The sequence below is a fragment of the Panthera onca genome, chromosome D1 (genome assembly GCF_046562875.1).
Source record: "Panthera onca isolate mPanOnc1 chromosome D1, mPanOnc1 haplotype 2, whole genome shotgun sequence".
Taxonomy (NCBI): Eukaryota; Metazoa; Chordata; class Mammalia; order Carnivora; family Felidae; genus Panthera; species Panthera onca.
In genome coordinates this window covers 103,455,323-103,468,071 of record NC_138348.1, presented here as the reverse complement: position 1 = coordinate 103,468,071, position 12,749 = coordinate 103,455,323, and the positions used below count along the sequence as shown (strand labels likewise).

Here is a 12,749-nt window from a genome sequence, read left to right as displayed (position 1 = left end):
TCCTGGAGACACCCATATAGACTTTGGGGGGAAAAAAAAAGCTTCTTACTTAAATCATCCCACCACCACCCAAAAATAATCATCATAACAAAACCAAATGGAAAACCACTTCCAGTAGCATTTCATATAATAAAGCCCTATCTGTACAGAATTATTGGCAAATTGGCTGTTTTGGTTAACTGCCTCTGCTATTTAAAAGCCACCCCATGAAGAATTAGATGCCAATCATGTATGCTAAACTCCAAGTGCATTGGGATGGTTTGATCCTCACCAGTTTGAAAGTCTTACAGAATTTGGCAGTGTTTCAGGGACTCTGTCAGGGCTATAGTTGGTGCTGAAGAGTCTTGATAACAAGAACTGAAGACAATTTGTGTCTCTAGGTTATATAAATTGTAAACATGTTTTAAACATATACATAAATACAAATATCCACACATAGCCAAGGGAAGAAGTTCCCCTGGGTCCCCAGATCAATTCCTTCCCATGTTAGAGGCCTCACAGGTTACTTACAAGGACACTCCAGCGGGTGTCTGGGTGGCTCAGTTGGTTAAGCATCCTGACTTTGGCTCAGGTCATGATCTCTGTTTGTGGGAGCAAGCCCCATGTTGGACTCTGCTGACAGCTCGTAGCCTAGAACCTTCTTTGGATTCTGTGTCTCCCTCTCTCTTCCCCTCTTTCGTTTGTTCCTTCTCTCTCTCAAAAATAAATAAAATAAAAACTTTAAAGAAAAAAAAAATGACACTCCAGCTCACACAGCAAAGGTGCCTCCCCACCCCCCCTCCCCTGCTACTCTCTTCAGGTGGCTTACAATGTCACACATCGTGTGGGGCTGACTTCAAACCACTGCGTGAATATTCAGGCTTACTCTGCCCAGCTCCATATCAAGAAAAGCATTAGACACCATTACTGCCCTCAGAGGAGTTCCAGTTTAGTTGGGGAACTGCCTACAAAATTAAATCCTAAATTGGGTGCATTGAGTTCGAAGCACTGAACACTGGAATTAACAGGTCTGTGATCACTATTCGGGGCCAGGTCCTGTGCTGTGTACTTTGCATAGATTAAGTCACTTCATCTTTTTCGCAAGCTCGTGAGCTCAGTCACACGATTGTCCCCACTTTACAAATTCTGAGTCAGAGAAAATACATAATTCATGCAAGGTCACAGAGCTGAGAAAGTGCAGCCTTGGGTCCCTGTGACCCCGCAGCCTGTGCTAACCCTCCACCCTCCAACCAGGCCCCTTCCACCCTTCCTTCCTCCCAAGGCCAGCCGGCCCAGCTGGCCACCGAGAAGATCTTCCAAAGGACCAGAATGGAGTCCCTTTCAGTCTTTCTTCCCTGCCCTTTTTGTCCCCATAGCTCCTGCTAGTCTTTCCCAAGATAAGATGATGAAACCAAAACCCAGAAATCTCAGCCTGGAGGCTTTCTCAGGAGCCCCTTTCTTTTGCTCTAAAGCAAACTCCAAGGCAAAACACACTTGAATACAAATTTTCAAAGGTGTTTACTTGTCTTCGCTTCATGTTAGAATAGCATTGCTTTCCTAATGAGACTGTGGCTTTGTCTTTATGAAAAGAAAGCTGTCATATAGGTCTGCTTCTCCTCTAACTGAACTATTCTTTCCTTCTTACTGTTTTGCTGGCAGAAATTGGTAAGAGACAAACAACAGCCAAAAGTTAAGATTCTGTGGAGTTCTCAGGGACCCCAAGTTAAATTATCATAGGTTGATAAAGTGAACGTTAAGCAATGAGGCACGTGAGGTAAAGGGAAGCAGAAAAAGAATAAGTAACATTGCTGCCCCCCAGCCAGATGGAAGAGGTGGCTGGTATTCTTCTAAAATGAACAAGAAGTTGACACAGGGTGGTAGGGGATTTCAACTCTCCCGTAAGACTCCCAGAAGCCCCACTCTGCTAAAACCCAGAATGCCCAGTGTTTTGTTTTTTTTTTTAACTATTAGCCTTGCTAATAATTGCTTTTCAGAAAGTCAAAGAAGCAAACAGGCACTTTTTATCCAAAACGTCAGAAAGAGGACAATTGCAAATTTCACAACAGGCAAGGAAGAAACGATGTGGTCTAGGCATGGGCCCTGGCTTTAGGGAAGCATATTTCAGAGATCACAGACAGTTGCCAGAAATGATCTCACGGCCAAAGACTTTAAAAGAAAGACATCACACTATGGATGAAAGGGGAGGGGGAGGGAGTTCGAAAGTGAAAATCTGACAATATAATAAAATATGATGATATCACAAAAAAAAGCAGCAGTTTGGCTGCAAATGGAAACCAGCAATGAGTTCTACAAAACAACAACAAACAGGGGCGCTGGGGTGGCTCAGTCGGTTGAGTGTCCGACTTCGGCTCAGGTCATGATCTCGCGGTTCATGAGTTCGAGCCCCGCATCAGGGTCTGTGCTGACAGCTCAGAGCCTGGAGCCTGCTTCGGATTCTGTGTCTTCCTCTCTCTCTGCCCCTCCCCCACTCATGCTCTGTCCCTGTCTCAGAAATAAATAAACATTAAAAATTTAAAAACAACAACAAACAGGCCCTTCATAAGCAAAAGTATCAGAATGGCCTGGACACAGAAAAACAGCTTCAGAAAGATCAAAGCCCAGAATGTGCTGAAGTTTATAAGAAACATTATTTCAAGGAGCTTGGGGTGGGGGGGGCGGGGAGGAAGTATAGTCCATGAAAGGAAAGAACCGAAAGAGCTCAGCTCCACTGGGAGCTGATGGTGTGATGTTGAAAACCAAGAGAACGCTGAACTATTCCAACACTGTTATGCTTCCATATTCCCTATCAAGGAGAATGATCTTCGGCCTGGAAAGGATAGAACAGACATCGTTGAAAGGAAAATGAAGCCAAAGACAGGTGAGAAGACAGAAAAAGCAAAGCTGGGTTTCCAATGAGCTCATAATTTCAGACTCGGATGAATTCTACCCCCACGGGACTTAAAAATGAAAGTGCACATGTAATCCCAAACCCATGCTATTATTTGTGAGCAACAGCAAGGGCCCCAACTTTGAAAAAGGAGGCAAAAGATCTACTGCTACTTTGGACCAATGCCATCGAAGTTAATTTTACAAAAGATCCCAGGACACCTTACTAAATAGATAGTTGGTGAGCAAGAAGTCCTAATTTTTTCATTTCAAGTAATAATAATGCAGATACAGATGTGGCAAACGATTTAGGCTTTACATTTAGGAACACAGCTTGGTGTTGAAATGAAATTAAATTTATAACAAAGTTAATCTGACATACTTAATGTCATGCATCATTTTTATCATCTTCCATGTTAATCAAGCATAAATGGAGCCCTTCGTGCAAATGAAAACAATTACTATTCTTTTAAAGTCAGAGAACGGGAATGGGAGACAGAAACCTGGCAGTGGCCACTCTACACCCCACACTCCACCAGGCAGACCTTAGGGAAGAGGGTTGCCCTGCCTTAAACCAAACCAGTTGCAGACTCCAGCCAATACCCTGTCCTTGGACCCAATAGCTGGAGCTACGTCACCATGTCTGTGAAGACAATCTCTGTGGAAGAAACCCAGGAAAATCCGGCTCTAAGAGGGTTCTAAAATCTGGTTCATCAGAGGATATCCTCTCTGATGAAACAATCAACAAGTGGAAGGTCTTTGCTGGGCACCCTTAGAACCCAGAAACTACAGGATTAGGTTAGCTGGAGCAAGCGGCCAGGGCAGAGAGGAGGCTCAAAAGGGAAGTGATGGCATGAGTCAACCGTCAGGCGCAGTTAGGTGTTTATCTCACAGCCAGTGTTCAGGGAACAGGAGGAGCCTGAGTGGAGAAGTAAGGTTGGGGAAGCAGGGAGGGTGGCAGGCAGGTGCGGGATCCGCCTGCCGGCAGAGGAGACGGGGAATGAGAAGAGGCGAAGGATGCAAACAAGAAAAAGCTTCAAAGGAAACAAGAGTCAGACTTTACATAGAAATGAGCCCTGGGTTTGAAATGAGAGGCTGCCTGGCATTTGCTTCCACATTCAGTGTGTCTGTGGGAGCAGGGAGGATGGAGGGGTACAGATGATCAGAGCTGTTGCGTTGCCTGGGTGACCACAATTGTTGAAGATGGGTGATGGGTACCTAGGGGTGTAATATTTTCTATACTTTTATAATTTGTTCCCCCCTATCTTTTTTTTTTTTTTTTGAAGCTACTAAAACTTTTCCATTTACTAAGTTAAAAAGGGGGAGGGGAACCACCCAAATCCTTATAATAATGGCCAACACAATCTCACCTTCTCCTGTTACTTTGCTAACCTCCCCGCCTCCTACTCTCTCCCCCCTCTGCTATTCCTTGAGTTCACCAGGCACGCTTCTCCCACCTTAGGGCTCTGCAAGGGCTGCTCTCTCTGCTTAGAACTACCTGCATCTTGTAGCCACACAGCTTACTTACCGTCTCAAGGAGACGTGCTCTGACCACTCTATTTGGAATGGCAGCTCACTCCCCTTTCCCCCCTTCTCTGGATCTCCAGTGGAGTTTACCTTTTTCACTCTACGTGTATTCTTTACACAGCACTTAAAATCTTCAGACATATTGCCTAATTTACTTTGTTTCTTACCCGTCTTTGTCACTAGAATTTAAATCGCCAGAGGGACAGGGCATTTTTGTTTGGTGGGGGGAGGTTGTTCAGTGACTAGGGCAATGCTTGACACCCAATAAATGTATGAGTTTTAGAACTGCACAGAGGGCTGAGACCAGGGAGGGGGCAGGTGTCTCTCTCTGGTCTTGGTACCAGTTCCCCATGGTGCTCTTCCCCACCAAACAAGAAATCTAGGGCACCCGATTTCTGAGGAGGAGTGAAGAACTCATACATAGCTCATCAGGTTTATTGCCCTCCTCCCAACCTCCAGGCAGATGTTTCATAACTTGGTTTCTAAGGCTATTCCCGGGTTGTATCATGTGCCATCGCAAAATCCTTAACCAAACTCCTCATGACAAAGTGAGGAATTCGGTCTAAACCGTATGATCATTGAACAACTCAAAATTGGGGCTTTGTAGCTTTCAGGAGATTTTAGGCTGTTAGCACGATGAGTATTTTTAGGAGGGGGTCATCACAAAACAAATGTTCAAAAATCAAGTCTATGATTAGGAAGAATGTGGGCACCAAAACCCAATTTTAAAGGAAGAGTGCTTTGATAATCTCCAATAGCTTTATCCACTTCCGGCATGTAGAACTATCTCCCTTTACAAGGCAGTTACTCCTATACACAGCTTCACATATCCATGGCACAAAGTAGCTGTGGAGCTGGGGCAAACATCTTTGGGCTGGTTTTCTTATGACAAAACTATGGTGTGTGTGTGTGTGTGTGTGTGTGTGTGTGTGTGTGTACACGTCATAACTTTCAGTGGACAGAATCTTGGGAAATCAAATAAGCAACAGAATGAAACCCCAAAAAAAACTGGGAATCATGGCCTTAAGTGACAGCGTAAGTATCCACCAGCATGAGAAGTCAATTATCCACATCTTCCTTAACAATGGTATTGATCAAAGAAAATACCGTTTGATCTATTCACGAGTGATCGCTTGGCGACATTTTGCAGCTTACAGGACAGATGCTGTTCACAGTCTGGATGACCTTCGTGGGCTAACCCAGGCCAGGATACAAGCGCAGGGCAAAATTTCCACAGACCAGACCTAGCTGCCTGGCGATGCTCGCAGGCATGAGGTGACAGTGCCATCTGGAGGATCTCCCTTTGAAAGAGAAACCCTTGTGCAAAACTGACATGGAGCAAGTCCCCAACAATTCAGGATCCAAGTGGGGACAGAAGCCATGATCAAGTGGATTCAAGCTGTCTGCAGTCTTGCCTTAACAAAAACTTTCCTTTTTCCTAAAAGCCTGGGGACCCTTTTATGAGTGTCATTCTTAGGAGTCATTTGTATAGTTCTGATTGTTATGTGGGAAGAGGTTCCTTCTGGGTGGCCCACGGAGCCCATTAAACGAGTCCTCAAGTTCCCTTCCTCCCATCACCTGCGTGCTCTCTCCAAAAGAAGATTCTACTCACTTCCAGCTCAGGTTCCCAATCAGAACAGGTACCTTCAAGGTCCCTGCAAGAGCTGCCAGACAACCCCAGCTCCCACGTGCCTGATCAAATGGCTCAGCTCTCACCAAAATGGACATGCACTTCATCATCCACCAACCCCAGCCCTGGCCAGGGAGGAAGATGGACTGTGCCTGCTCTGTGTGCCACGGTCTTCAAACTATTCATGAGGGGACACAGTCCTGACACCGTCTACACAGCCTCAGGAGAACTATAATGCGATTTTCTGTGTTATTGAGGAGAGGGAAAGAGTGAGAAGTGCTTTTCAGTTACAAGAGATCCCACCCCCAAATTGCAGTACCTGTCAAGCGACCGTAATAGCTTCTACGAACAAAAGAAATCTGCTATTCTGTGTAATAGTCCTGGGATGCATTTATTTCAGTTCTGTCCTTAGTTCCCCATTCTCTCGACTGCGGAGAAAAAAGACTGCTCCCTGAAATTGTACGAAGTTTCCAAAGCAGGTATTTTTTTCACCTGTGAAAATGGCTCCCTCCTCTCTCAGGAGAGACAACTCCTTTGTTCTCAAAAAACTAACATGGGTTCAGGCCATTCCTTTTTCTGTGAGCTCTCATAGTAGGACCTGCTCAGCATAGACAAACAGCTTATCACTAACCAGCCGATTTCTCTTATTAAGAACAGAAACAGGCTTCTTTCTTATTCATTATCCTGTGACTCTTCTAGTAGGTAAAAGAAACACTACGCAACCAGAATGACGAGGAGCTGAACCAGAAGTGAGGGGGTGAAGGCAGAACACTTGAAGACAGGAGGAAAAAATAATTGTTCTTGTGTGCCAGGGATCAAGGGCTTAAGGCCTCAGGAACCATGCCCAATGGACTGAAAACTTCTTCCAGGCAGCATCTGCTTCAGCAGCACCTAAAAATCACACCCTTCGCCCTCTTTTCATAAGAGGAAACAGTATTTCAGCATGAAGAATAGCAAGGACTGCAGAGGCCGAGGATAACTTTGATACGATACCTCCGTCCGATGGCTGAAAAGAGTTAGAAACAGATGAAGCCGAACTGAAGAATTACCTATGTCCAGCAAATAAAGGGCTGGGCTCCAGAGCCCAGAGTTAGATCTCAGGGCATATATACATGCCGAAGGAACATTATCAATTGAAAACCTCTGTCATTTGGTAGGGTACAGAAACAGTGGAGCTTAAGAAGGTGGGGAAAAAAAAAATCCAACCAAGAAAACAGAATTCAGTTGAAATAGCAGAAAGGGTCAAAAACTTATACTGAAAGGAAGTCCTAGGATTTCTACGCCTTCCAAGAAAGAAGCAAGAAGATGATACATCAGGGAGTCCTCTGTGAGGATCATAAATGTCAATAAAAAGAATGGTGTGGAAGACAAAAAAACTTGTTGGTGTCTTTTGTCAAAGCTCACCATGTTATTAAAGACACTCATCCTGAACTCTGAAAAGCATTATTTATTGGAAAGAACTATTAAAGGAAGTCTCCTTAATTCCTCCAAGGACAAACACAGTTCCCGTCTCCCAAAACATACGTACCATTTGCTCACGAGTTCTTTACCCTGACTCATGGAATCCCCTGGATTCTCTGATCCAAGACCAGGCCTTACATTCACAACAGACACAGTCCCCAGAAGGCCCAGAAGCAACATGGATTAGTGCTATCCTACAGCGTCTTATCAAAGGAGGATGGCTAGGAAGCCAACAAGTTGAGGTGCTTCACTTGACAGCTTATCTTAACATCCAGTTCTTCAACAAAGCCTCATACAAGCCAGGAGGTAAGGCGTTCTTAGGTGAAATCAGACTTCCACGATATACTTGGTTCACCAAAACTAACAGATGATTCCAAGAAGTCTTTAAAGGAGTCATTATGCCAAGAGAGGAATCCAAATACTCAAAACACGGCTTTCTTGGGAAGATACAGCTATTTAATCTTAGCAAGGGCAGCTGCTCTTCTTTCTGTGTTCTGGAACAAGGCACGGATTAAAGCTTTTACTTCAGTGGAAGAGAATGCAGCTGCCAGGGGCCCCTTTCCATCTGCCCACCTGCAAAATAAAAGATAAAATTCTATTTCCTGTTATGTCTCTGGATAAGCAAGATTTTAAAACTGCTTACTGGATCCCAAATGCTAGTTGGTTTTAAATGGAAGTAAAACAAATGCTGGCATCCTTCCCCTTCTTTCTGGATCCTCCACTCAATCTCTTTAACTCCTGCTTCTTGGCTGCATTTTGCTATCAGCACAGTCAGATGAAGAGACCAAGTTAGGAAGGTAAGACTCTTCCCCATTATTCTATACTAAGTCCTGTCTGAACTTGAGAATTATGGCCACATCCTCACATGGTTACATGGAGTCTGGGGATCTGTGACTATTTTAAAAAATGAGCCACAGGCAACAAATTTTAACCAACAAAGGATTGGTGTAAAAAATACACAGTGAACTCCCATGAGTCAATAATGAAATCACAAACAACCTCGTAGAATAAAGGGTGAAATGTGAACAGGTCATTTGCGACAACAAAAGAAAAACAAATGATCCATAAAAAGATGCTCAACATCATTAGAATTTAGGGAAATGTAAGTTACAGTGACAATGAACTACCATTTCACACTAACTACAGTAGCAAAACTTCTGAAGTCTGACGATACCAAATACTGGTAAAACCATGAAGCGGCAGGACTCAATAATGAGATATCTGTAAAACAGAACACGCTACAGCTCTGAAGACAAACATGCACGCAGCCCTGTACACAGTCATGAGTCAACTTCAAAAAAACCCAATATTGACCAAAAGAAGCAACTTACAGACGCTTCCGTTTACAGAAAGTTCAAACACGAGCAAGCCTAAACTTTATACTGTTCAGAGACACATGCAAAAGCGGCAAAACTATGAAGGAAAGCAAAGGAAATAAGGAAGGAACACAAAATTCGAGACAGTGGCTGCCTGCGGGGACAAACATTTGGAGAGGGGAAACACAGGAGTCTTCGCAGGATCGGTAATATTTTTCTTATATTAGGTAACAGGTACATGAACATTTTAGTTGTTTTCTTTTAAGTGTAAATACGTCACATACTGTATTCCTTTGTATGTTTGTTTTATGATTTTAAAGCATTTAAACTACACAATCGGAGGTACATTCTTCAGTAAAAAATGTTCCCAATTAACTACTATCCTCATGTTTACTGAAACCTCTAGGAGAAAAATTCTTCCTAGGCAGAAAAAAAAGAAGATACACCAGTATTGTGACTGTTTTCAACACAAAGAATTCTTATTAGGCTGCGGCAGCAGAAAGAAACTTTCTTATCTGCTGCCCTCTGGAGTCTTACCTAAAGACATCTTATTACCCACTAAGGACTTGTAAATAACAAATACATTAAATCTTGTATTAATGAGGTTGGAAGTATTTTGATGTGACTTTTTTCAGGTGGAAATGTCACTTTCTTTGTTTTAGAATGAACAATATATGCTGAGAAAAACTCAGACACATCTGGGGTGACTGGTCTAATACAACAGGGCACCTGTAATACACTAAAGAACCAGGCTAAAACAGGCAGACAAGTAGCTATAAGGATGGGGAGAGACCCTGAGGCCTATTCAGGGATTCCCTATGCAAGGTATGCATACTCTGATTATTAATATCTACCAAGACAATAATAAAAGCATCCATGAATGTGTAACTAACCTGTGTCTATCCTTTTTTGTGCAGCATCAATGACCTCTGCATACTAAATATGATACAATAAAGCATACAGTTACCCCACACAGCAATGTTAACTAATGGTGTTTGGTGTCAGGGGGTGGGAAAAACATCATCTGCTACATTTAAGACAAGATGAATCCTCTCTATGTGTATGATGCTTAATCTCTAAAACCACTGTACTCCCTGCAGAAAAACTGCTGGTCCATCAAACAGTGGTTGATGTGGAATATTCCATACAAATAAAAGTCAATTTCTGTTAGCAAATCAAAGCCAATCGTAAAATGTATCCACTGTGGGTTAAAACAGGCAACACTTCCCATCCAGGTATCAGAAGGTTGTACTTCTTACAAATGAAAGACCATCTGTACAGCATGCCAAACAACATGCTGAAGACTAAAATAGTATGAAACAAGAAGTCTTTATGTTATCAAACAGGAGAAGGTGGTAATGGGGAGCCACATGATTAGAGACCATGGCAAGGCTCCAACTACTGTTACACAACATGAAACTCTTTCCTGAGCAACTGGTTAAGAAACAGAGAAAAGCACTGCTCTCAGTGGCACTCGCACTCTGTAGCTATCTTTGGAGAGACACATGCCTCTGTAAAAGGGTAATACCTACCGATCCCCAATTTCTTGCAGGCTGGCTTGTAACATCATCATCAATTCCTTGAATGGCATCCATTTGGGCACATAGACTGGAACCTCTTCTTGGTATTTCTTGTTCTTGCTTTCTTCAGAGAGAGGTGCAAACACTTGGGGTCCCTCGTCCACCACCGTTTTGCATAAGGAATACAATCTATCACCATCTTCAGTAGAGATGTCCTGGTTTTGCACAGAGGGAACACAAAATAGAATTGGGCCACCTTAGTAGTAAGGAAAGGGCAAATCTTTAGTGCATGCTGTTTAAGCGGTCAGCTGCAGCAAGGTGTTTTCCAAGCAATTTAGCACACCTTATTAGACATGAGATTTCATCAGCTCTGACAATACTCCTGAAGCTAGAATGACACAAAGTATGTTTCAACACATTGTCAATAATTTAGTGTGCCTGCATGAAAGAGCCCATTTATCCAGAAGAATGTTGTACCGCTTGCTGAAAAGCAGGGGATATTTTTATAAACAAGGATTCAGTCAATCAATGCTTTGGAGACATCAGCTGGCAGAGCCTGGGCCCCTTGCCTGTAAACTCACGTATATAATCTCTACTACCACAGTGCGCTGGAAAAGGGGCTCCTGCGGAAGGCTGCGTTTCTCTTTACTAAGTTACTGAGCTCACTTGCAAATTAAATAAATACATAACTTCATACTTTACAATACATCTAAGGGCTACCCAGTTTCCGGCCTCTTCGTTCATAATCTACACAGATGCTACATGGAGAAGCAGGATCGTCCTACTCTTAGGTACACGTAAAGGAGAGACATTAGCTAGTCACCGGCAAAACAGAATGAAGGCAAAACTAAAAAAAAAAAAATAACCCTACAATGAGTTAGACAGGAAACATGAACAATTTCTTCTACCATCTATGTTGACTGAAAATGAGATACCAACATCATTTGCTTAGAAGAGCAATAATCGGAGACAGGAATTGCCATCCCAGGCCTGGTGAGGCATCTAACGGCCCTTACCTCGAGAGCAGTGATTCTGCCAATGATCTCAGAAACTGCTGTATTGAGTAAAGTCCCCATAGCCTTACAATATATATTCACTGGCAGGACATCCTGCCACACAATTCCAAGTCTCTTCAGCTGGTGTAGAACCTGTCAGGAGGATACAGCTGTTGACACGAAAGAGAGACTGTCGCAACTCCTATTTTCTACATTCACGTGCATCATTTGTGTGTGTTTGGGAGAAGAGGCATTATGAGAAGCGGAGGTAAAGTGATCACAAATATCAGCTTCTTGACTATTAAACCCTAGTGGATATCCCTGCTCGATGAAAAGCAGAACTTAAGCTGAGGATGGGAAAACCACTGTGAGAAGCTAAACCAGGAGCACGGAGAAATGTACAAAATTGTGGAATTATAATATATTGTACACCTGAAACTGATATAACACTGCATGTTCATTTTTACTTCAATAAATAAAATAAATACATAAAAACCATTTGCTCATTTAAAAAAAAGGATAAATCATGTAGGAGAGAGGGGCACTGAGGTAAAAGCTAATGTTTCAAATTTCCCAAACTCAAGTTCACGGGTCAAAACCTTGCCATGACAGACTTATTAATAACTAGTCACCTTACTGGGTGGATAGAAAGATAGCCTGCTGCTGGCTTGGTGGGGCAAGGAAAGGGCAAGTCTGTAAACATTCCTGTTGAAGGTATCCATATTTTCCACTGGGGGGGGGCGTGGGGATTAATAAAGCTAACTGCTACATGTTCTTTGGTTGTGGGGGAGCAGGGATGGGGGACTCATGTACAAAAGGAGTACAAATCACAGCGCCAGGAGCAGCTGCCCACCTGCCGGACTGCTTTACTTGCTGCAGAGTAATTCTCTTCGTCGTCCATGTTGGAAAAGTTTCTAGCACTAGATAATCTTTCCAGAAGTTCTCCTTTCTGTGCCCGCATCTGGGCCAGGAAACACTCTGTCCCTGGGGTGGAAAAACAGAATAGAGAATTGCCACTGTTGTCCAGTTACACAGTACAAAGCCAGGGTGGAAGGAGAGAGGCAAGCATGAATCACGCATCAGCCTGCTCATTTGAAAACAACTGCTTGCAAGATAACATCATAAAGCTGCTGTGAGGTCACCAGAAATGATAGCTTCTAATACATCAGCCAGTCCCGGCAAACCCAATCTCAGGATAATGTCTTTCCCCGTAGTCTGTCCAGGGTCAGATAAGAAACGTCACTTACTCAAGAGCAGCAGCTACTTATTTTTTGACTACATCAACACCACCTAAGGGGAAAGTCAGGAAGTAAAAAACTAAGTGAATCATATGGGTCCTCTGCTTTTCTTAGGCTGTCATTATGGTAAACATATTGACTTCTTCCACATTTCATTTCTTTTCATTTTTAATAACCCCAAGTAAAGCTAGGTGGAA

The 12,749-nt window shown here is 43.1% G+C and overlaps 1 protein-coding gene across 1 annotated transcript in view; it reads right to left on the bottom strand.

Annotated features, from left to right (window-relative positions):
• Positions 1–7,451: 7,451 nt before the first annotated feature.
• Positions 7,452–12,749, bottom strand: part of ZW10 (zw10 kinetochore protein) — a 34,668-nt gene continuing 29,370 nt past the window's right edge. Inside the window, exons 13-16 of the mRNA XM_078432749.2 lie at positions 12,168–12,298; positions 11,336–11,467; positions 10,332–10,534; positions 7,452–8,056 (exon numbers count right to left, since the gene is read on the bottom strand). Of these exons, the coding sequence (XP_078288875.1) occupies positions 7,936–8,056; positions 10,332–10,534; positions 11,336–11,467; positions 12,168–12,298 (587 nt within the window). The 3' untranslated portion in view covers positions 7,452–7,935. The remainder of the gene's footprint in view (positions 8,057–10,331; positions 10,535–11,335; positions 11,468–12,167; positions 12,299–12,749) is intronic.